The sequence below is a fragment of the Nycticebus coucang genome, chromosome 15 (genome assembly GCF_027406575.1).
Source record: "Nycticebus coucang isolate mNycCou1 chromosome 15, mNycCou1.pri, whole genome shotgun sequence".
NCBI lineage: Eukaryota > Metazoa > Chordata > Mammalia > Primates > Lorisidae > Nycticebus > Nycticebus coucang.
In genome coordinates, this window is record NC_069794.1 from 86,954,966 (window position 1) to 86,978,925 (window position 23,960).

Sequence of the window (23,960 nt, forward strand, 5' to 3'; positions counted from 1 at the left end):
AGAACACAGCAGTTCCCAACTGAAGGCCCACGTGCACTCAGCATGTGGTGGGAAGACAGGCCTAGGTAAACCTCCATGGATAGTCTGATCAGAAAGGGGGGAATGTGGAAGGCACAAAGCAGCCGCTGGTTCATGGCAATTCTGAAATCCAGCCAGACACATTTGCCAGTTTCCTGGACTGCAGGGGCAGGGACTGTCCATAGATTAGGGTTCAGTTCTAACTGAAGCCATCTGGGCATGGCTTCCTAATTCATTGTTCCCAGTGGGTCCTGGTTACATCCTCGGAGACTGTAGCTTTGCCCTCAGAATCATTTTTCTTTTCCATAAGAAATAGCCCTTGTTTACAGCAAATTATATCTTTCTCAGCATACTTTCTGAGCAGAAAAAGTTGGGGCCAAGGGCCCATTTGCCCGAGTTGGTACAAAAGCTTTGAAAATGTATGGCTTTTCTGTGTATCAAATTATAGCTCACTATTAGAAATCAATCATCCCCACAAATCCTTTTGAGACAGGTATCTCTCTTTCAGGCTGTGAATTAAGATGTTGTTTATAATGCCCCAATCCCTTGGTGTAACTGAGCAGGTCTAAACATTACCTTAAATTTCACAGAGCTCTTACAAAGGGGGTTACAAGCACACCCTTGATTTGAGCTTCACCCTATGGCCATTTGGAATCTTGGAATTAATGTTTGTCCTGAACCTATTTCTTATTTTGAGAACCTGTAGCCATCTAGAGATTGTCCCATAACACCCTAAAACTAAACAGCCTCTTTCTGAGTTCATCTCTCTCTCTCACAGTATCTTATCCACACACTACTGGATGAAACCACTGGTCACTCTCAGCTTTCTGCTTAGAAATTTCCTTAGTCAGAAGCACAAGTTCATTAGATACTTTATTTGTCAGAAATCTTTGCAGGAGATAGTCTTGTTCATTTTTCCACTACTACTTAACACAGGCTGCTTCCCTCCTGCTCCCAGTAACAACTTCCTTACTGATCTACCAGATACCACCCCTCCAACCACCTCCCAAATCCAGTAACCACCTGTTCTGTGTTTTTATTCCTTCAGCCCACCCTTTTGAGTCTTCATTGTCTGTTCTATTTACTTCTTACTGTGAAACGAATCACCTCAAATCTTATTGGCTTAAAACCACAACTGTTTCTTTGCTGGCAATTACACAGTCAGAATAGCTAAGGCTGAACAAGGACAGCTCACCTCTGTGCCACACAGTGACACTGGGACGGCTCGGCCAGCTTTACTCACTTGTCTGTCTTACGCCTCATCTGAGAGCTTTCTCTGAGATGAGTGACCAGCTAGGACTGTCTGGGCGTGTCTGTCCCTCAGGTGATCTCTCTAGTAGGCCACACTATTTGATGTGGTAGCTGGCTTCAAAGACAGCAGTCCCCACCCTTTTTGACACCAGGGATCAGTTTCATGGGGGACAGTTTTTCCATGGACAAAAGAGAGGGTTTCAGGGTGACCCAGTCTCATTACCATTTCCACTTCAGACCATCAGGCATTAGATTGATTCTCCTAAGGAGCGCACAGCCCAGATCCCTCCCATGTGCAGCTGCAGAACAGGGCTCCCGCTCCCGCGAGAATCTAATGCTGCTCTGGTCTGGCCAGAGGCCACGCTCAGGTGGCCATGTGAGCACTGGGGAGTAGCTGTAAAGACAGGTGACCTTCGCTGGCTCACCTGCTGCTCTGCAGCCCAGAACCTAACAGGCCAGGGACCAGTATCCAGCTCCGTCTGCAGTTCTAAGAGGACAACTAGCAGCTGCCAGGCCTCTTAAGGGTTAGGGTTCCCCAGAAGCCCTGCAATGTTACTCTGTCAGGGGCAGGCCCTGTGTGGGAGAAGCAGTAATGTAGAAATGCCTGAGGGCTTCTAGGATGGGAGGGACCATCATCCATAGCAAAGGAAATACTACAAGTTAGCAATGTCAGAGAAGGGTTTGTTCCAGTTGAGCTTATACCATTGACTAGTCAATCTGATTGCACATTTAGACATAAACCAAATCTAAAATGCAGGTAATGATTAGTCTGATAAGATTGGAATTCGTCCATATATTTGTGGACCTTAAATAATAAGATTCAGAACACATGATTAAGTTTTTTGGATCCAAAGCTTGAGATTGGACACCAAGGAGCCTGGGTTCAAATTGCCCTGAATATACACTCTGATTAGCAGCAGTTACAAGTGGGTTTTTAAGGAAAAAAGAAAAGGCATCGCTAAGTTGTTCACCAAGAAGGTACTTCAAAATAACATGAGCTATTGATTGGCTATACAATTGTTCTTTGTATCACAAATTCCAGAACAAGAAGATAATGGGTGAGACAGGAAGTCAGGAACAAAATGCCTTGAACAGTGGCCCTGGACATGGGGTGTGACTGAAGCCCAGCTCTGTCTCTCTGGGCCTGATAAATTTTATATAGCTCAGAGTGCTCTGAGCTATTTCTTTTTCTCCCATTTGATAAAAATACTTGCATCATCTGCATTGTTTATGTAAATATTCATTCAAACGCAAACATCTAAAATTACAGCTTTTTTAGTGAATTACAGGATGCAGTTTGGTGCTGAGTAACTCAGCAGTAATATTTTTGAGCCGCATACTTAAAAAAATTGATAGAATGGCTCTAAAATATATTTTATACAAAGCTACGAGATGCATTGTTTTACCAGCATCACTCCTTGTAATCTTCACATCTACCCTAGAGTTCATCGCTGTCATCATCACCTATCTAGAAATTATATTTTTTTTCAGAAGCTTACGAAACCTTGCCCAAGCTAGCAAGAAGTCTGATTTAAACTCAGATCTGCTGGATTTCAATGCACATACCTGTCAGAGGAAGGACAGTCCCAACGCTACCTCACTGCTTTGTTTTACTTCTGATCAACTGGTAGCCCCGGGGTTCCTCTGGTTTCATAAACAAAGTTTGAAAACCAGGGCCCTCAACATTTTTTATCAATATCTCATACCTACAGTGAGGATATAATAAATAAGCAATACTTGATTAATTTTTAATTCTACAAATATTTATGGCGTACATATTATACGTCAGGCCCATTTCTTAGAAAGTGAGTGGTTAAGTGAGCAAGGTAGGCGAGGTCCCTGCTGTGAGGGCGTTTCCCTTACAGTAGGACATGTACACATAAATAAATACAAATAGAAAATGATCGTTGCTGTGCAGAAAAGTAAAATAAAGTCATAGAATGACTCAGTTGCCCCTTTACAAGGCAGGTAGAGAATGTAGGGTCGGAACCCTGGACTTAAAGTGTCTGGATTTGAATCCTGGCTTTTCCACCTATTTGCAGTATAGCGGTTAACAAGTAACTTACCCTCTGTGTACCTCAGAGTTCATGTCTATAATGTGGGGACAGTGAGAATGCCAGCCTCACATACTTTTTGTGAAGAATGAGAAAGTACATTAAAAACACTCAGAACCGGGAGGATAATAAGTGTAACCCACGGCTTTCAGGCTGAGCGGGCAGCGGTAACACTGAGTTGATTGCCACTCGGAGTTCTAACGCAGGCATTGTCATTGCCATCACGCACACAACTGGCTGGATCTCAGAGGCGGGCACTCTTACTCTTTGGTTTATATTTTTAAAGCAAGCAACTATTTTAAATAATAGTACATATTAAATGGGAATATTTCATTTACATACTAACTTGAAATACAAATTGCTCTTTGAAACAAGATTTTAAAACAATAAAATTGAGACACAAAAATATGCATCCAGTCTGCCACTTCAGCTACTTCTCTAGAGGATTTGTGTGATTTTACTCTCTTCCTTCCCCTTCAAAAAAACCCCAGAGTGTGCCCAACTGGGCCAGGCTTCAGGTTTGGGCATCTCTGATGACTGATAGCTCTGGTATTTTGAAGCTTCTAGGGGTCTTGAAAATTCAGGAATTTTTTCCTATCTGCTTTTAAAATGTGTTCAGTGATTGTTCTCACTATGAAAAATCTGAGGACTTTCTTCCTCCCTCCAAACACCAAGCCTCTGACAGCTTACACCAACATGGTAGTTAAGGCGCTAGTTTATGACCACATTCTTGTTGGCCAGATAAGAAGGGGCCACAGAAACTCCTTTTGATTAGGAGGTTGACCAGAAGGCACCTTGACACTACTTGTTTCTATGACTGGTCCCAGACAGAGCCCCTGGAATGTTCTTGCCCTCTGAAGAGCCATCAGGGTGGGTCTCTCTAGGCCTGGCTTTGCTCTCCTTGGAAGAGTCCCACTTTTACTGTTCTTCCTTCCAGGGGCCCTAAATTAAAATGAAGGACATAGTCTTTCCTCCATTTCTTCAGTTTGGGAACAGTTCCACTGGCAACTTTAAAACCAACTTTTTCCATATTTAAATTGAACTGTTTTATACGTTTGAATCCTTTAAATATAACCGTAACAAGGTAACATTCTTTAGGTAAAAGTTTCCCTCAAAAGGTACAGATTTCATTTCCAAGTTCATCTTTTTCTTTTATTTAATAAAGTTTTTCATTGACTCTTTTCCTATCTTGAGGCATTCTTCCAACCATCTTCATATTCCCAGAAGATTTCTAGTGATATTAAAGTAGCTTCATCTAGTATCTTTAGTAGTTTAATATTTAATGAGCATTGGCTGCATGCAAAGTATGCCATCAAGAGCTCTGAGAGATTTAACAAGGTACAAACCTCACAAAATAAGTCTCAAGAATTTACATTGTCCCAAACTTTTATTAATATGAAATTCTGTGTTTCTCGTGCCTTTGTGAATCTAATTTAATGACATTCAGTGAAATTATGTTACAGAAGTAAATTAACAATAACTATGTTATTTTATATGACCCTATACCACAGGAAAGATTAGGAAAAAACATGTGGAAAACATTATAGAATGCCAAGATGGTAGAAGACTCTTTGGGCTGTTTTAATAAGACTCTTTGCTTTATCCATGTGGATATATGTCCTTTTCTGTTCTCAGAGAAGCTCATGTCGTCTAATTTTAGAGATAGGACACAAATAGCTGATGAAAGGCAGTAAGGGAAACCTTTGATGTATGTGAGTTTGTTAGATATAAATTACCCTCCGACCCAGGCAACTGCATTACTCATGTTCCTTTCCCCCTTCTGGACCCTTTGGCGTGTTACGTGTATTGCTGTTCAGCGTCACAGGGAGAGTGGGTAACATTGTACATTGGTATTTGCCTTCTCTTCATCTTTTACTAATTTTTCATGTCTTCTCAAATGTTGAGACTAAGGATAGAAAGAAAACTGTATGTTTTATATTACCATGCTGAAAACTTAACATAATAATTATGCATTTCTGATTGGATACAAATACCTATCTCATGCTTCAGTTAAGCCATATCATTATTGGCAAATAAGCATGTTTGTTTACCGTATGGTTTTTCACTCAGCCCCTTTCCCATTTCCCCTTTCACATTCAGGTCATTGAAAATTTACATTCATTCAGTTCATTAATTTCACTGGAATTCTCCTTTCCCACACAGCTCATTGTGGTCCTGATGTCCTATGCCTTGTTTATGGTTAGTATACATTGTGCCTCTCGGGGCAAGCTGTCTCATTCCCTCTCTTTCTACACGTGCTGGGCCCTTCTTTCTGCTGGCCCTGGACATGTTGCAGGCCACTTTCCCTTGACAAAGTCCCACAGTGTGTCCCCTTACTCTGCACGCTGCCCTTCTCTCTTCCCTCCCGTCCTCACTGCCGGCTCCTTTCCCCACACACACATAGTCCTCAGCTCTGCCCTCTCTAATCTCTCCTTCCCTTGGTCACACAGTATCGTCTTATAAAACAAATTTGATCGTGCTGAAACTCTTCTTTAACATTTCCAAACCAATATGACTAAATCCAAACACTCTGGCCTTTATAAAGCCGCCTTCATTTCCTGGTCCCACCAGCTCATCTCCCATCCGGATGACTCCTGACAGCCCCTCCCCCTGCCCACACTCCCTACTCACCACTTCTGAATAGTGCTCCCTGGGCATCCGTACCCTTCTTCTGGGCTTCCTCTTAGTCGTGATCCATGTCCCATCTCCAGTGACGTTGCTTCTGACTTGCCCAAGTTCCCCACTCTCTCCTCTTTGCTCCCTTCTTCCACAGCTGTTACCTTGTGTTATAATCATCTGGTTAAATGCCTGCCACGTAGACCAGACTATGAATTACTTTATGATGAGGCCATGTCTTGTACAGTTTTTGTTTTCTGAGTATCCATTACAGTGTTGTCTGGTACTCAAAACCTTTGCTATGTGAATAAGTAAATGTTAAGAGAAGTATGTAATGGACTTTGGAAAGAATCCTATGTACATGGTTTAAATAGAAAAAAAAAACTCTGATTCCTAAAACAGCTAAGCTTCATTTATCCAGAAAATTCATTGATATGAATCTGTTGATGTTTTGTAGTGCTGGAGAAAATGAACATTATTCCATTTTTCTTATGGTTCAAAATAATCATAAGAATGGATAATGATCAGATACACACAATGCATACTCAGATAAACACCCAATTATGCTGTAACACAGATGTTGGTTTTAGTGGGAAAACCCCTGAGGAGAAAGATTTTGTGTATGCTTTTTTTTTTTTTTTTTTTGTAGAGACAGAGTCTCACTTTATGGCCCTCAGTAGAGTGCCATGGCCTCACACAGCTCACAGCAACCTCCAACTCCTGGGCTTAAGCGATTCTCTTGCCTCAGCCTCCCGAGCAGCTGGGACTACAGGCGCCCGCCACAACGCCCGGCTATTTTTTGGTTGCAGTTTGGCCGGGGCCGGGTTTGAACCCGCCACCCTCGGTATATGGGGCCGGCGCCTTACCTACTGAGCCACAGGCGCCGCCCGTGTATGCTTTTCTTAAAACGTTAAGGATCCAGTTTATTTGAAGACCTCAGTATCTGATGGGTTTAATATTTTCTCTGTGTGTTCCTAGAGAGGACAACAGTGAGATGTGAATTTCAGGTGCTGCAACTGTGAGTGTGGATCAGATTACACAAGTAACTTTGTAACCTCAATCTCATCTTCATATTTGAAAAAAGATGGTATACAGTAGCAGTTTCTTTATTTCCTTTTTTCAGTTACTTTTAAAACAGCAACAAATAAAAATGTTTAGGCTCTTAAAATTAGTTTTTATAGCAGATTTATTCTAAAGTAACATAAACCCTATTAGACATTGTGCATCAAGCACAAGTTTGTTTTGAATCCAGCCACTTACACACAGGTGACACAAATCATCTTTGCATCCAATTTATTAAGAACCTACTGTTCTGGGGCAGCACCTGTGGCTCAGTGAGTAGGGCGCCGGCCTTATATACTGAGGGTGGCAGGTTCGAACCCGGCCCTGGCCAAACTGCAACAAAAAAATAGCCCGGATGTTGTGGTAGGCGCCTGTAGTTCCAGCTACTTAGGAGGCTGAGGCAGGAGAATTGCCTGGGCCTCAAGAGCTGGAGGTTGCTGTGAGTTGTGGCGCCCAGGCACTCTACTGAGGGCGACAAAGACTCCGTCTCTTAAAAAAGAACCTAATATTCTGGGGCATGCATTAAATATTTACCACTGGGCATCATATTGCAAGTCATCCCTTGATTGTCTTCAGTGGTAGGTATACAAATAATTTATTTTGTATAGTATGAATTTTTATAAAAATCATGTATTACAATTGCCAGTGTAGTCAAAAAGAAAAGTAGAAGATATGTGATTCTTAACAAATCCTGGCAGTGACTTTTTAAACTTGTATAGTTCATTAATAATATTCAGAAAATACACAATTGCAAGAGGGACTTTGCCTAACAAATGCAATCAGCATAAACTGGTTTCTTGTACCCTCAATCAATCCCCAACAATAAAAAAATTAAGTAATAATAATATTCAGAAAATGTTTCTAAGCAATATAGACTTACTGATATAGCTTCATATATTTGTTTTCTACTTTTATTGTGAACTATGATTAATTTGTATATCCATTTCTCTTAATTAGTTCATGGCAGGATAAGATTGAAATTGGATAACATTGTAAGATATATATCATAAACAAATTTTCAAATAAATTATTCAAGGAAAATGTCTTCTCTTTTGAAACTCAAATAAAATAAAATTAAGTAATAAAATATTGGTTTTAAGTAAAGAAATTATTTAATTTTATTTATAACTAATAAGTTATAAGTTAGCAATTTTATTAACTAATTTTTTTTATTAATATTAAATCATAGCTGTGTACATTAATGCAATCATGGGGCACCATACACTGGTTTTATAAACAGTTTGACACATTTTCATCACACTGATTAACATAGCCTTCCTGGCATTTTCTTAGTTATTGTGCTAAGACAATTATATTCTACATTTACTAAGTTTCACATATACCCTTGTAAGATGCACCGCAGGTGTAATCCCACCAATCACCCTCCCTCTGCCCATCCTCCCCCCTCCCTCCCCTCCCTCTCCCCCTTCCCCATATTCTTAGGTTATAACTGGGTTATAGCTTTCATGTGAAAGCCATAAATTAGTTTCATAGTAGGGCTGAGTACATTGGATACTTTTTCTTCCATTCTTGAGATACTTTACTAAGAATAATTTTTATAAAGTCACTTAATACGCTACATGTTTATTCCTGGCAGGAACTAATTCCAGAGTTCTACTACCTACCAGAGATGTTTGTCAACAGTAATGGATATAATCTTGGGGTCAGAGAAGATGAAGTCGTGGTGAATGATGTTGATCTTCCCCCTTGGGCAAAAAAACCTGAAGACTTTGTTCGGATCAACAGGATGGTAAGAGTGGTTTTGCTTTGCTTGAGCGGTCATCAAGAAGATAAGATATTCTGTAGTTTGTTTTGTTTCTAACCATTAAATAGTCACTTAAATAATGACAATGTTAAAAATTTAAGAAAAAAAAAAGAAAGCATTTTACTGTAGTCTTGTGATAGCGTTCCTTGTTGTAGACTAGACCGTCCTTTCATGAAGACTAATAAAGGGGTGGTAACCCACTTACATCTGCCCTCTTGGGAGACGGCAATCCAAGCAGCATCTGTTGGCGAGATGCTCTAAGTGCTTCAAATAAATGCCCATTCCTTAGTTTTATCCACTGGCTAAATATGTACACTTTGTTTGATCATAAAATATTTAAAACCAGAAAAATTACATTTATAATATATTTATACTTAGGTAATTTCAGCTGTGAAACATACCTTATAATGTACTATTCTTGACTTCAAGAGAACACCCATGTGATAAACATTCTTGGTATAAAACGTCATTGCTTTTGAATCTTTGTGACAGATGTCTGGGTGTTCAAATAAGAAATGTGTAAATAGAATGTGTGCATGTGGGAAATTTGCAGATTTTAATATATTTTTGTCCATATTTAAGGAGATTTTAATATCAACATAGTTACATGAAAATGAACCACTTTATAAACCTACCTGTCTAGTGCACTAGTCTTGTTAAATTGAGGAATTAAATCAGTAAAACCAGTAACTAAAAATATATTCTTAACCCCAATTTTACTTACCTCCAAGTTTTTCCAACTGTCTTATCAATATCTTTTGTTTTTTTCTAGCTTATTTATTTGAATCAGAATTCAAATAAAGTCTCTATATTACCATACAGTTCACATTTCCTTACCCTTTTTTGTAAGAGCTTTATTGAGATAATAATTTACATATCATACCATTCTCTCATTTATAGTAGAAAAATCAATAGGTTTTATTCTTCTCACAGAGTTGTGCAACCACCAGCACAATCAATTTTCGAGCATTTTTATCACCTCACAAAGAAATCCCATACCTTTCAGCATCTGCCTCTATCTTCCCCATTCCTGCGCCTCCCAGCTAGCCCCAGGCAACCACTCATCTGCTTTCTCTATATATAGATTTGCCTATTCTGCACACTTCATATAAATAGAACCACACAATACATGGTTCTTCTCCCCTAGCCCCTGATTTTGTGTAACTTTTTTTTGGACTTCTCTGTCAGTCGCATGCTCTCTTCTGTTTTCTGTCTCTAATAAATATTTACTTTTAATGTACTTTCTTTTAGAAAGTTGTTGCTGATATGATAGACCTATATTTAAAAGCACCAGCTGGATAATCTTCAACCTGTTCTCCTTGCTGTGAGAGAATATCATGTGTCGCACACATTTTATACGCAGTCTCCTCTCAGTCTGTTAAATTGGTACTTTATCTTCAGATATGTGGAGTTTTTTCATATCATCTCCTGGAACAGTATTATTTTTCCAATTTATATTTTTAATATGAAGGGTACATACATAGTCATACATACTTCTAAAAATCTGTGCTTTGTTTTAGAATTGGTAGTCCATCATTATAGTATACTTATGTACTTGACTGTTGGCTGTAATAATCAGCGTGAGGATACCCACTACACATCAGAATCTCTCAGTCACATCATTCCGTGTGTCTCCGGAGAGCAGAGCTGTGCCCGGCACTTAGTAGTCGGTCAGTAAGGACATCTGAGGCAAAGAGCGAGTCGTGGAGCAGGAGTAATCTCATTGCAGTCAGCATGTGCTAGTCAGTTCAAACATCCCACTGAATGAGTCCTTCACTCGGGCAAGCAAAGTATCCAGAAACTGTTGTATCAGAGTTTGAGCTGCTCTTGCTGTTGCCCAGAAGTTATCATGTGGATGCTGATAAGTGCTTCTTATGTGTCAAGCATTAGGCAAGAGCTTGATGTATTTGTTGAGTATTATAATTTATCCCCACTGTACAGATAAACGAGGGCCAGAAATGTTCCATCATTTACCCAAGGAAAGCAGTGATGATAATAAATGGCACGTCCCAGGTTCACGTACAGGAAAGGTTTTAACTCCTAAGTTATACCCTTTCCAGTGTCGTCTCTGTGAAATTCCTTGAGACTATTGAAGCTCTCCTTTTAGGGTTATGATTGTCCGATGAGGGCTTGTTTCCTTTTTTTAGCGTTAGAGATGCGGTTCATGCAGATCCCCCAGAGGTAAAGACTGAAAGTTCACCAACCTTAAATTATACATTAAAGAGAAATGAAGTAGTTATCTTTATTATTTACTGGACATTTCAAATTTTGTTAATGTGTTGATGTTTAGAGAAAATTAAACTGATTTTGGGCGAGGAAATGTGCATGACAGTTTTCCACTTCTGACTGTGCAGCATTGCAGGCTGGAAGTGCAGGAGGCTGCTCTCATCTCTGTGTCCCCGGGAGCCCACATTTCCAGCTCGGAGCGTGCTGCTTCAGTGGCATCCCTTCCCGGATGTGTATAGGTCCTCTAGGAAAGGGATTTGCGTTCTTTCTAAAAGACTCAAAATTTGAGGAGAAAAATTTTAGGGTGACAAGGTTTTACTATGATTTATGTTTCAAAAAATTAGGGAAATGGCCTCTCGTGTACTATTCCACCTTGTCTTAAGTACCTCGTAGAAGGTTAAATTAACTAAATTGCATTGTGAAAGGCATAAGGATATTTGGCTTTACCAATTTCAGAAGCAGCCCTCTCTCCAAGTTCAGTTTCTTGGTGTATATGAATGTCTCCCTTTAATTTTTGCAACAACTCCCTCAGAGAGAACAAAAAGTAATGCAGTATTTTAACTAATACTCAGTTGTAACAAATTTGTTACTTCTCCAAATAGAGACAACCTGTGCTGAGTGCTGTTTGGAAATAGGAAACAACTAGTCAGTGGTGGTTGGTGGCAAGAATCTGCCCGCTCTGATAATGAGTCAAAGTCATAGCAAAGATAGGTAAAAAAATAAATAAATAAAGGTCCTTGGTGATTCCTTCACATGCATCTGTACTGATGCTTCCAAGTGCAAAAGTAGAAAGCAGTGGACTAAGTGATCGGTCTGATGCCCCCAGGTTCCTTTACTGAAAAATAATTTATTCACAGAGATAGAAATTGGTCCCCACCTTCTTTACTCCTCTGTGCCCACAGCTCACTCTGTCTTCTTGGCTATTCTGGTCTGTTAATTGGTTTACTTGACTAAGAGATATGGCAAAACCGGGCTTTAAAGAGAAATTGGCATTCAACAAATGAGCTGGAAAAGTTGTATTTAAGCAAAAAGGGGGATGGGAGCTCAGTCCTTACCTCACACCATTTTTAAAAAAATTAACTCAATATGGGTAATAGTTGTAAATGTTAACACTAAAACTATAAAACTGCTAGAAGAAAACATACACAAGGAAATCTTTATGATCTTAGGTGAGACAAAGATGTCTTAGTTATAACAATAAAAGTACCACCCATAAAAGGAAACATTTATAAACTGGATTTTATTAAAACTAAGCTTCTTTGAAAACTCTTGTTAAGAAAATTTAAAGATAAGCCATATAGTAGGAAAAAATATTTTCAAACACATCTAATAAAGGACTAGGTTCTAAAATATACAAAGAGCATTCAAAAATCAACAATTAGAAAAAAAATTTTTTTGAGATAAAGTGTGGCTCTGTCACTAATACTAGAGTATATGGCATGATCCTGGCTTACTATAACCTTTAACTCGTGGTCTGAAGAAATCCTCCTGCCTCAGTCTCTTGAGTATTTAAGACTGTAGATGCTCACCTCAACACCTGACTAATTTTTTTATGTTTCGTAGAGAGGGGAACTCACTGTGTTACCCAGGCTGGTCTCTAACTCTTGGCCTCAAGTGATCCTCCCACCTTGGCCTCAAAATGCTGGGATTGCAGGCATGAGCCATTGTGTCCAGACCTATTTTTAATTAACAAATAATAATTTTGTATATGTATGCATAATGTAATGTTTTAATACATATATACTAATTACTAAAATGTATATCCATCACCTCAGATATGTATTTTTTCTTTGTGGTGAGAACATTTAATATCCTCTCTTAGCTATTTTAAAATATATATTATTGGTGGTATTATCATAGTACAAGTGCTTTTTGCCCCATGGATGAATTGTATAATACCGAAGGTAGGGATTTCAGTGTACTCGGTGTGAAGATAGTGTCCACTGTACCTGACGGGTAGATTTTTATCCCTCACTTCCTCCCTCCCGTCCCCGCCTCTTGATTTTCAATATCCGTTACACCACTCTAATACCTTAGATGCCCTCTTCTAGCTCCCACTTCTAATGGAGAAACACGTGGGACTCTGTTTCTTTTTCCATTGCTGAGACACTTCACTTAGGATAATGGTTTCCAGTGCCATCCAAGTTGCTGCAAAATACATATTTCATTGTATTCTGTGGTATATATACATATACCACAATTTCTTTATCCACTCATTACACATTATTATTAACTATGGTTAACTGTAGTCACTTTGCTGTGCCATAGAACACCAGAACATTCCCTGTCTTCCTGTAACTTTGTACCCAGTAACCAAATGTCTCCCCTCTCGCTGTCTACCCATCTCCCCCAGCCCTGCCCCGGCCTCTGGTAACCACCATTCCACTCTCTAACTCTGTAGGTTAAACTTGTTTAGATTCCCCATCTAAGTGAGATCATATGGCATTTGTCTCTCTGTCCCTGGCTTATTGTACTGCACATAATGTCCTCTACGTTCATCTATGTCACAATGAGAGAGTTTTGGTTTCCCTAAGACTGAGTAGTATTCCGTTGCATACATATGCCACTTTTTTTTTTTTTGTAGAGACAGAGTCTCACTTTATGGCCCTCGGTAGAGTGCCGTGGCCTCACACAGCTCACAGCAACCTCCAACTCCTCAGCTTAAGCAATTCTCTTGCCTCAGCCTCCCGAGTAGCTGGGACTACAGGCACCCACCACAACGCCCGGCTATTTTTTTGTTGCAGTTTGGCCGGGGCCGGGTTTGAACCCGCCACCCTCGGTATATGGGGCCGGCGCCCTACGGACTGAGCCACAGGTGCCACCCAATATGCCACTTTTTTTTAAGTCATTCATCCCTTGATGAACACTGAGGTTATTGCCATAACTTGGCTGTTGGAAATAATACTGCAATGAACATGGGGGTGCGGGTGTCTCTTTAGCACACTGATGCAGTTTCTTTGGGTGAACATTCAGTAGTGGGAGTGACCCAGACTTAGGATTCATTGCTCATCATGGCACTCTGGCCTATCTTATGATACGTATTGTCACCACACAAGTTCTTTAAAATACAATTAAAATACCCAACTCCTCACCAAATGAGAGTCATATCATTTGTTTTTAGAGAATTAGCAGACAATTCACTAAAAGGAATAGCCTAAAAAATGGTGTAACACTATAAAGACAGTTTAACTCTAAAATAGATTTTGTTCTTCTTACTTTTGGAGAGAATAATTATATGAATGCAAATTTAGAATAATAAACTTATTTATAATGGCATATTCTCTTGCACATAAATTAAATATAGCAAATAATTTACTCCAGATGCTAATATTACAACTTGAAGAAGTGTCTTCTGTTTATAAAACTCTGAGCTTTCTGTCTTGTCTTTAACATCTCAAAGTGCTGCCGAGCGCCTTGTAACTAAGGCCAGACAATGTGCTTCTCTAAAACAAGCCTCCCTGTGTGGGATTCCTGTAAATACACAATCACCGAGCCATGCGCAGCAACTGGAAGGATTGCACTTCACTTTGGTGAAGTGATTGTCCCTTAAAGATTTGCCCTAATATACTCAAAAGAGTTGTTTTGCAACTGACTGATGTATGAGAGATACATACTTGTACATCTCTGGAAATATCATAGAGCATTTTCAGACATGAACGGTACATTTTTATTAGAAGTTCCAACTGGTATTCATGAAGAAATGAAAGAAGAAAAACCCTGCAGTTTCTCTCTATTGTAAATCAGGTTCCTGTTATGGGAATTAATTAATCTGACAAGCTTGTTAAGTGAACTTTTATTTCATGGAGCACAAGTCTTTATACAAAATACTGCATATTGGGAAAATGAAAGTGCCCCAGTCTGCTGTCTGCGGCACCTGGAAGGCGTACCAGCGTAGATGGCTGCATGAAGGAGGTGTGGGGCCTGACGAGGGCTTGTTCTTGCCCTGCTCGTCTCCTGGGCTTTCCTCAAAGGGCTCTACAGAATAGAAAGGGAAGCTCAGTGCACGTCAGCACAGCGCTGTGTCTTCAGCAGCCATTCTTGGTTGCTTCCACATTAGAGCTAAAGGACAAGCCCAAACCACTGCCCCTGGAAACAGTGTACAGCATGAGAGTTCTGCAAAGACACTTCATACAGTGTGGCTGCGCGTCTGGGCAGCTGCCTGTGAGTGTCTGCTGTGCCGCTTTCTTCAACTTAAACTTGTCCTTCATAGCACCCTTTGCGTAGTTTCCTTTGCTCCAGCTCTGATCAGTTTTCCACCCTACTATTGGCAAATGATCAGACTTACCTCATGCAGAAGTCACATCAGAGATCTTGGTTTAAACTAGAATGCTTGACAGTGTATCTACATATTTCCATTTTTTGCTGAAAGAATATTTATTGGGTGGGTATTTCTCTAATATACAAAGTTTAGGCACTACTATATAGATGTGATTATTATTCTGTGAATTCCCCTAAGACAACATTCATTGTTTATATTGTTCTGTAACATTTAAAGTTTCTAACTTTGTACCAGCTTGGTAATTCATAAAAGATTTAGTTTTTATGAAATAGGTTGAGAAATGTACTCTATATGTTTATAATTTGGACTGGGATTATCTTCATTATTTGAAGGAGTTCTTTGTAATGAGCCTAAACTATAAAATGAAAATGTCTTACATCCCAAAGAAATGACGTTCACAGTGGTAAAAAGCTTTTCCTTTCTTTGTATGGATTAGTATCCTGTATCCCTGAGCATTCCCTCCTTCTGTCAAGTTGTCATTAAGAAAAGCAGGCAAAAAAGACAAAACATAATAAAAAGGGATGATAATATTGATCATTAAATGTTCAGTTTTATTATTGCACGCCAGCAACTGAACAGGTATTTGATGTATTTGTAGCAGGCTTACATATCTACAACCTAATTTCTTATTCTTATTTTTAAAAATTGAAACAGTTTTCTGTTGTTGTTGTTAAAGTTATGAACAATAACAGAAATCATTGGTTAGAATTATTTATGTTTTATAAATATAGTGCCAAGAAGTGTGTTTCACTGAAGAGCTTAAAATTTAAAATTTGATCTTATTAGAAAATCTGGAAAAGTGATATAGACACTTTTGGTAGAGGTTTCAGTAGCTTCTAAATGCACTGAGTTTATACATCAAGAATTGGTTTACTTTATCCACATGCAGCCAGGCTGATTGCAACTGACTTACTCATGAAACATTAATAAACCATCTTGTTCAGTTCTAACATGATTATAACGTGACCTCTGCCAAAGGACAGAAATAGAAAGTATCTCTGATAACATTATCCTAATGCTGGCTTCATCAATCATAATCTACCCGTTTTTTAATTTGTTTTAGAAAAAGGCCTTTCATGGACAGGCATTGATGATCTCGCCCTGCTCTCAGGCCAGTGGGCTCCAATGCTGCTGGGCCGCGAGCAGAACACCTGCAGAGGGCGCTGCCTCTGCTTCTATTGCATTACACCCTTTACAAAATATTCATATTTTAAAGAAAAAGTCTCTTTTGTGATAGGTAGCAATTCGCATTTGGGATATGTTTTACTAAAAAAAAAAAATCTCGCTTTAGAAATATATATATATTTTCTTTTTTTAACTCTGAGTCTCACTCTGTAGCTATAGGTAGGGTATGGTCATAGCTCACCACAACTCAGACACTTGGGCTTGAGCACTCCTCTCGCCTCAGCCTCCCAAGTAGCTGGGACTACAGGTGCTCACTACCACATCCAGCTAGTTATTAGAGACCGGAGTCTCACTCTTTCTTAGACTGGTCTTAAACTCCTGAGCTCAGGCAGTCCCCCTGCCGCAACCTCCCAGAGTGCTAGGATTATGGGCCTGAGCCACCATGCCGAGTCTTAGAAATGATTTTAAACAAGTAACATAAGACTTTTGGAAACTCTGTGCAGCAACTCAAAATGTTGAGATAGATGCCTTATGTCTGAGCCATGACACTTTGGACAAATAAGGCACCTTTATGTCTTAGAACTTCAGCGCCCTCCTTATTTCTAAAATTGGGGATTTGTTCATTCCGTTCAGTCTTTAGTGAGAGATGGCTATGAACAAGGCATTGTGAAAAATACAAAGAATGGACATGACCCCACTCTCGATAAAGCTAGAGTAAAGTAGAGCAATCCCTTCATTTGTCCGCAGTCATCAAGGGCCCGTCGTGGGCTGCATCCTGCTCTATGCTCTGCTCCCCACGTGCCCTAGAGGAACTACACTCTGTTGGGAGCAGAGCTGAGTAAACGTGCAGGCCTAGCCAACACGGAGACTGCTCAGTGGGGACTGTTGAGGGTCCCAGGTGGCTGCAGTACACCAGTGAGCAGACAAGGATCCCTGTCCTCTTGGGCTTAATTTCAATCAAAGGGAGACAGACAATCAACAATGAACAAGTGAACTATGTAGTGTGTTAGAAGGTGGTCAGTGGTAGAAAGAAGCAGTGCAAAGGAAGGGCACCAGAGTATGGGAGAGGGCAGTCAGGATCACCTCCCTGAGAAGGGGTGATGGAGCTAGAGCTAGAGCTGAGGGACGGGGCCCTGGGACTCGACAGAGGCTGTACAGGGATGGCCTGGCAAGGAGGCCACGTGCTGGGATGGAAGGAGCTAGGTGCACGTGGTAGGGAAGGAGGACTGAGCAGCAGGAAACCATGACACAGCACCCTGAAAGTCATCGTAAGGGATTTGCCCTTTTACCCTGAGAAAAATGGAAAATCATGGCAGTGTTTTGAGCAGAAGAATGAAAGGACCTTACCCATGTCTTGAGAGATCAGTCCGTCTGCAGTAGTAGGAATGAATGATTCCACAAGGGCAGAATCAGCGAGATCTGTTGGGAGGTGTTGTGAGTTGATGGTGGCCGGGATTAGGGGATAGCAGTGAAGGCATTAAGAAATGATGGATTTGTGGGCGCATTTCAGAGTTAGAGCCCACAGGCTCCCTCTGCCATGTGCTACCGGGACTGTCTTCCCCTGGTTTCTCTGGCCTTACGGAGCCTAGTAAAGGATGGGGGCTGAGTGTGCAGAGTGGTAATGGCTACTGCAGCGGAGCTGAGTGGATCCAGCACATTTTAGTGGGTTCTGCTAGGATGAGGGTGTGGGTGTTTAGTACCTGTTGTCAACACGGTGCTTTCGGCATTCTAAGCAGCAGGAAGAACCAGAGCCAACCTCTTTATCTCTCACTAGACTGTCATCTGTTTTCAGGACGTGGAGTGCTAGTTGATCTAAGTATCCTCCACATCTAGTGTCTTATGTATGGTCGATGGTCAGTAATTTGGGGCAGGAGAGAGATTAAACTATATTCACCTTGTTTATTTGCATTTCCGTGGGATGTGCTCCTGGAGATGAGAGGTTTTGTCTTCTTTCTCACTGTATCTTAGGGACTAGAACATTGCCAGACACATCTGAGGTGCTCCATGTTGAATGAATGAATGTTCTCGCTGTTGGACATGCTCTACTTTCTCCTACATGTCCTTAGAGCTTTTTTCCTATTCAAGGTTCTTAAGTGTCACAAACTCAGATCAGCCTTCCTGGCCTCTTCCTGTAACTTAGCAGTCCTCTCCCCACCCACATGCTCCTCCACGCCCGGCCCTGCTCTTCTCTGTTCCTTGTCACCTGCTGACATTCTCTGTGTCTTACTAATTATCTTGGTTTTGTTGGTCTTATCCCACTGCAATGTCATCTGTGTGGTGGGGATTTCGGTTGCTTTTGTTCAGTGCTATAATCCCATGATGGGGAACAGCGTCTGGCACATAGCGCATAGTCAGGTGATCTTTGTTGAATGACTGAATGAATGAAGGGCTTTTCCCCAACTCTACCCTCACTTCCTGACATTTCTGTTATTCCTCTTTCTTGTGACCAGCACATCTTTTCCAATGTTTTAACTAATCAAGCTATAGATATTTATTACACATGTATTATTCAATGATAGATTAAGAGCCATGGGAAATTCAAAATAACAATTAAATGAAGTGCCTGTCTTCAATAGGCTTATACTCTAAGGCAGCGGTTCTCAACCTGTGGGTCGCAACCCACAGGAACTGTATTAAAGGGCCATGGCACTAGGCAGGTTGGGAACCACTGCTGTAAGGGAATGGGAAAAAGAAGAGCTAATTGGTAATAATTCCATTCCTTTGTACACAGTGTAGCACTTCATGATTTATATATAAATTGATTTCACAAATAAATTTGTATGCATTATCTTTCTACATTAAGTAACAGGAGGATACTAATGGAAAGTGTTCCAGACATTCAAGAGAACAAAAGATAATGTGACAGCTGGAGAACTCAGGAAACAAATACTGGACTAGAGTGAGAAGGATGGGTCTGACTTCACAGACAGACAGGAGGGTGAGGTGCTTTCAGGTTAGGGAGAAAGGAACAACAAAGACCGTGAAGTCATATCGGCTGCCATGTGCCAAGGGCTGTGAAATGTCTGCAGTTGGGGAGGCAAGGATATATATTGGGAAGTCCTAAGATAGGGGGAAGAGGTGGCATCAAGGTTTGAAAGGCCTGAGTCAGGTAGGGTTTACACTGAATGCGTTCTGCTAGGAGGAGCCAGGGCAGGTTTGAAATAGAGGTTATCAACGTGGACATGATGGTTTGAGAAGTGTGTGGCACCTGCGGGATGCAAGACCAACGGGGTTACAGAAAGAGGTTGAAGTCTACTGGAGGAGCCCACATGGAGAGCCATCACATCTGTGGGAAATAATCTTCAGTAGTATACGTTCAGTACACAATTAAGAACTGAAATAATTTAACAACTTCAAAATAAATACTGAAGACAATTATGTTATTTCTACTTAAAACAGTTAATAATTGAGGTTATAATAGCTACAACTTCAGCTTAATCTTGAAGAGAAACCGGCATCGACACTACAGAAGTGTTAATGTGGTTTTCTGATTATCTACTTGAATATATGCAACTCCATTTAGATAATTTTTTAATTCCAAAAGTAGGTTTTTCAAGTAATAAAAGGGAAGGATGGAAAATATTTAGCTATAGTCTAGAAAAGAGATGAGAATTCAGTATTCTTAAATTTAAAAAACCAGGAGGAATATTCTCAGTTCATTTCAACAGCCTTTTTTCCCTTTTTTGTAAGTCTCAGAGAAGCTTTATCCCAAACCTCCTAGAGAAAGAATTTTCTACCATCTAATACCCAAGGGACAGGACAGAAATTAGAATTCAGTGAGTATTATCCATCTAGCAGATATCCTGGCTGGTTTAAATATCACTCTCTGTTTCCTTCCTCCCAGATCCCCAGGGTGCAGTTAGGGATTGGGAATTGGTTTATCTGGCCTTAAAGCAATTGCTTCTGCCTTTAGATGTGCAAGTGGAAGGTAAAGAAACCTATTAAGACCATTATAACACTAATAGCTTAGTAATTTAGTATTTCTTTATATTTTCCCCTTGTAAGTATTGTGCTAAAATCTTATTCCGAAGTGCAAAATAGCTTTGTACATGAAAACAGTTCTGAAAATAACAATATAAGCAGATATCCTATATTTAGTAATAGATTAATACTCTTTATAGTGCATGTATAGAAAGAGTCTCAGTGTCAGGAGTTAGCCTTAGATAGGTTGTTACACTTTGATTATGTGATAGCTAATGTTCTGTTCTTAGATAAGATGTGCTGTGTCTCTAATATGTAGAATGGACTAGAGTAAGTAACTAGAGATGTAACCAAGATTTTTAAATTTAATCAAAAAGTATTATGAACAACTGTGAACTAATAAGTTTGAAAAGAGAGAGGAAATGGATAAATACCGAGAAAAATACAAAAATGACATTTTTTGTTAATTTTTTGATTTTTTTCTTAAAGAAATTTTAATGATAAAATCTTTCCATCCCTCCCCAAAGTCCAAGGCCCATATTATTTTACAAATGAAGTATCCAGATTTTCAAGAGATAATAAATTGATTTTCATATACAGAGAGTTCGGAAAACATGGAAAGCTTTTCAGCTCATTTTATGAAGCTAGTAGAATCTTGATTTCTTAAATACTTAAGAAAAGAAAAAAGAAATGGTCCCATTTTATGTGTAAATATAAATACAAAAATTCTAACTAAAGTACTGTTTTATCATTGTATTAAATGTGAGTATGTATGTGTATATTGCATCAGGGCTAAGTGAGGCTTAACCCCTTAAGATCAGGAAAAACACAAGGGTACCCCATTGCTGTTTTACATACTTCTTAAGGTTGAGAACAATCCTATAAGAAAAAGTAAAGAAGTCGTACATCTAACTAAGAGATGCCAGACACACAAGTTCTAGAAATAAGTAGCATTGTTCTACATCATTAACAATCAAGCACAAAATATAATTTTTAAATGTTATAATTATATCAAAATTTCCGAAGTAGCTGTGAATAAATGTAATGAAGGATACCATTAATAAAATTTAATGGAGAAAAATTTAATCTTTAATAAAGGACAAAGAAAAAGTAGCCGACATTGTAGCTAATAGCTATAGTCTCAACTACTCTAGAGGCTGAGGCAGGAAGATCTCTTGAACCCAGGAGTCTGAGGTTACTGTGAGCTTATTTGATACCACAGGACTATAGTCATAGAAAATGATTTTTATGAATAAATAAAGAGACATTGGGGACCTTGGATTAAAAAACTTAATATTCGTCTCCCCAAATTAATTTATGAATTGATTAGAAGTCCAAAGAAATTATTTTGGTTTATTTGTACACTCATTGTAAAAATTATAAAGAAGACTGAATGTCTATGAATAGACTGGTTAATCCTGAAAAAGAAGAATGTATTCTACCAGATATTGTAAGATAACAATAGATATAAGAAGTGTAGAAAGCTGGACACTCACATACATAAATAGATACATGATGGATAGATACATAGAAGAAAATAAAAGGAAAAAAGGGAGAGAAGGAGAGAGGACACGAGGACAGACAGATGGACCTTGGATTTTTCTAGGCAGATTATGATCTGTAAATAATGACAGTTATATCTTTGTTTCAAACATATATTAATATGGTGACGATGACACCACACATCACTGAGGAAATGAATTTTTGTTTGTGAGATGGCGTTGGAAAAACAGACTATGTAAACAAAAATACTACTCGATCTTTATCTACCATCACATATGAATAAAAGTATATCTACATGGATTAATGACCAAAATGTGAAAATTTAAAATCATAAATATAAAGCTATTTGATTAAAATATGAAAAGTTATCTTTGTAACTTCAAAATAAAATGCCAAGAGTATGAACATTTAAAAATTATTCAATTATCTCAAAATAAAGAATCTCTATCCAACAGGGATATAAGTTAATATTGACATACAACATTTGAGAGAGTACATTTGTGCTGTTTTAAACCAACAAGGAATGAAACTATTATCTAAAATATACAAAGAAAGGACATCTACACTAGAATGTTTTTCACAGCTCGGTTCACAATTGCCAAGATGTGGAATCAATCCAAATGCCTGTCAGCCCATGAGTGGATTAATAAACTATGGTACATGTATACCGTGGAGTACTATTCAGCCATAAAAAGATGGAGACTTCATATCTTTTGTACAGAGTAGATCCAGAGAACATCTTCCTAAGTAAAGTATCACCAGAATGGAAAGCAGATGTCCAGTTTGCTTAATACTAATATGAAGCCAATAGATGAACAACTACACTCCCCATGAGGGGGAAGAAAACCGGCAACTCATTCAAAGGGGGGAGGGAGAGTCAAGAGAGGAGGAGGGAAGGGATTTGCAGTCCTGCCACCTAACGGGCACACTTCTCTGTGAGGGGCTTGGCTCCAACGTGGACTGTACCTAACAGATGCAACATTGTAACCTAATTAATTGTCTGTACCTTTACATCAGTCTGAAATTAAAAAAATAAAATAAAATATAGGGCGGTGCCTGTGGCTCAAAGGAGTAGGGCGCTGGCCCCATATACTGGAGGTAGCGGGTCAAACCCAGCCCCGGCCAAAAACTGCAAAAAATAAATAAAATATATAAGGGACTTGCAAATCAACAATAGAAAGACAGAAGCCTCCATTAAAAACTAATGGCCAAAAGTTATGAACAGGAAATTTACAGAAGAGGAAACCCCAAAAGCTCAACAAAATACTAAAAACATATCAAATTTGATAATAGAGGACTACAAATTAAAACAATGAGATATCATTTTCTATTACATTGACCAAATTAGAAACCTGGATAATACTCTGCTGGGACATGGACTTACAGAAACCCTCCTGCCTTGCTGGAGGGAGTGACCACAGAGCCGTCATTCTGTAGGGCAGGGGCACTGATGGCTCCCAGGGCAGCGACACACCGGCTCTACTCCAGATTATAAATCCCAAATACGTTTTCACAAAGATGCAGATAATGACGCACAAAGGGGCTTTCATCACAACCTTGTGTCACTGGGAGTTAGGGGCAGCCTGGAGCTCCTTACTGGGGAGAAGCGAAGGGCCATGCTAACTACACACACTGGCATAGGTGTATGTTTCATGTGTATTAAAAAATGCCCTAAGGAATGAGCGAGATTTTGTAAGACACATGAAAACAAAGGAGAAGCATTCAACACATTACAGTCATTGCCTATGATAGAGGAGGGAAATGAATGAGGGATGTGTATAGGAGAGAATACATTTTAAAAACTCAAAGCAGTGAAAAGTCCTTCCCTCGTTTATTACATTAGACACTTTATTCAATAACGTGTTTACTAGAATAAGAGTAAATTTCATCAGTCCTTTCTTCAGTAGTATCTCTAAGATTTATTTGAAATGGATTCTGCTTAGCTGATCATGTTAGTAAAATCCTTCATAAAACAATATATGTGTATCTGGTGCTGTGACTTTTGTGAATTCCTGCAACTGGACTTGGGCAATAGCTACTCAACAGTGAATTTCCATGTATTCATTTTTTTAATGCTTTCATTTATTATAGCAGGCACTGAAAATATTACAGTCAGAATGACTTTTTTCTTAATTGACTA

At 39.3% G+C, this 23,960-nt stretch overlaps 1 protein-coding gene across 3 annotated transcripts in view; it reads left to right on the forward strand.

The window, feature by feature from the left end:
- The window catches only part of NBEA (neurobeachin), a 754,735-nt gene that overhangs the window by 683,752 nt on the left and 47,023 nt on the right, over positions 1–23,960 (forward strand). For all 3 annotated transcript variants that reach the window (XM_053563534.1, XM_053563535.1, XM_053563536.1), the window contains one exon: positions 8,599–8,751. In XM_053563534.1, the coding sequence (XP_053419509.1) occupies positions 8,599–8,751 (153 nt within the window). The remainder of the gene's footprint in view (positions 1–8,598; positions 8,752–23,960) is intronic.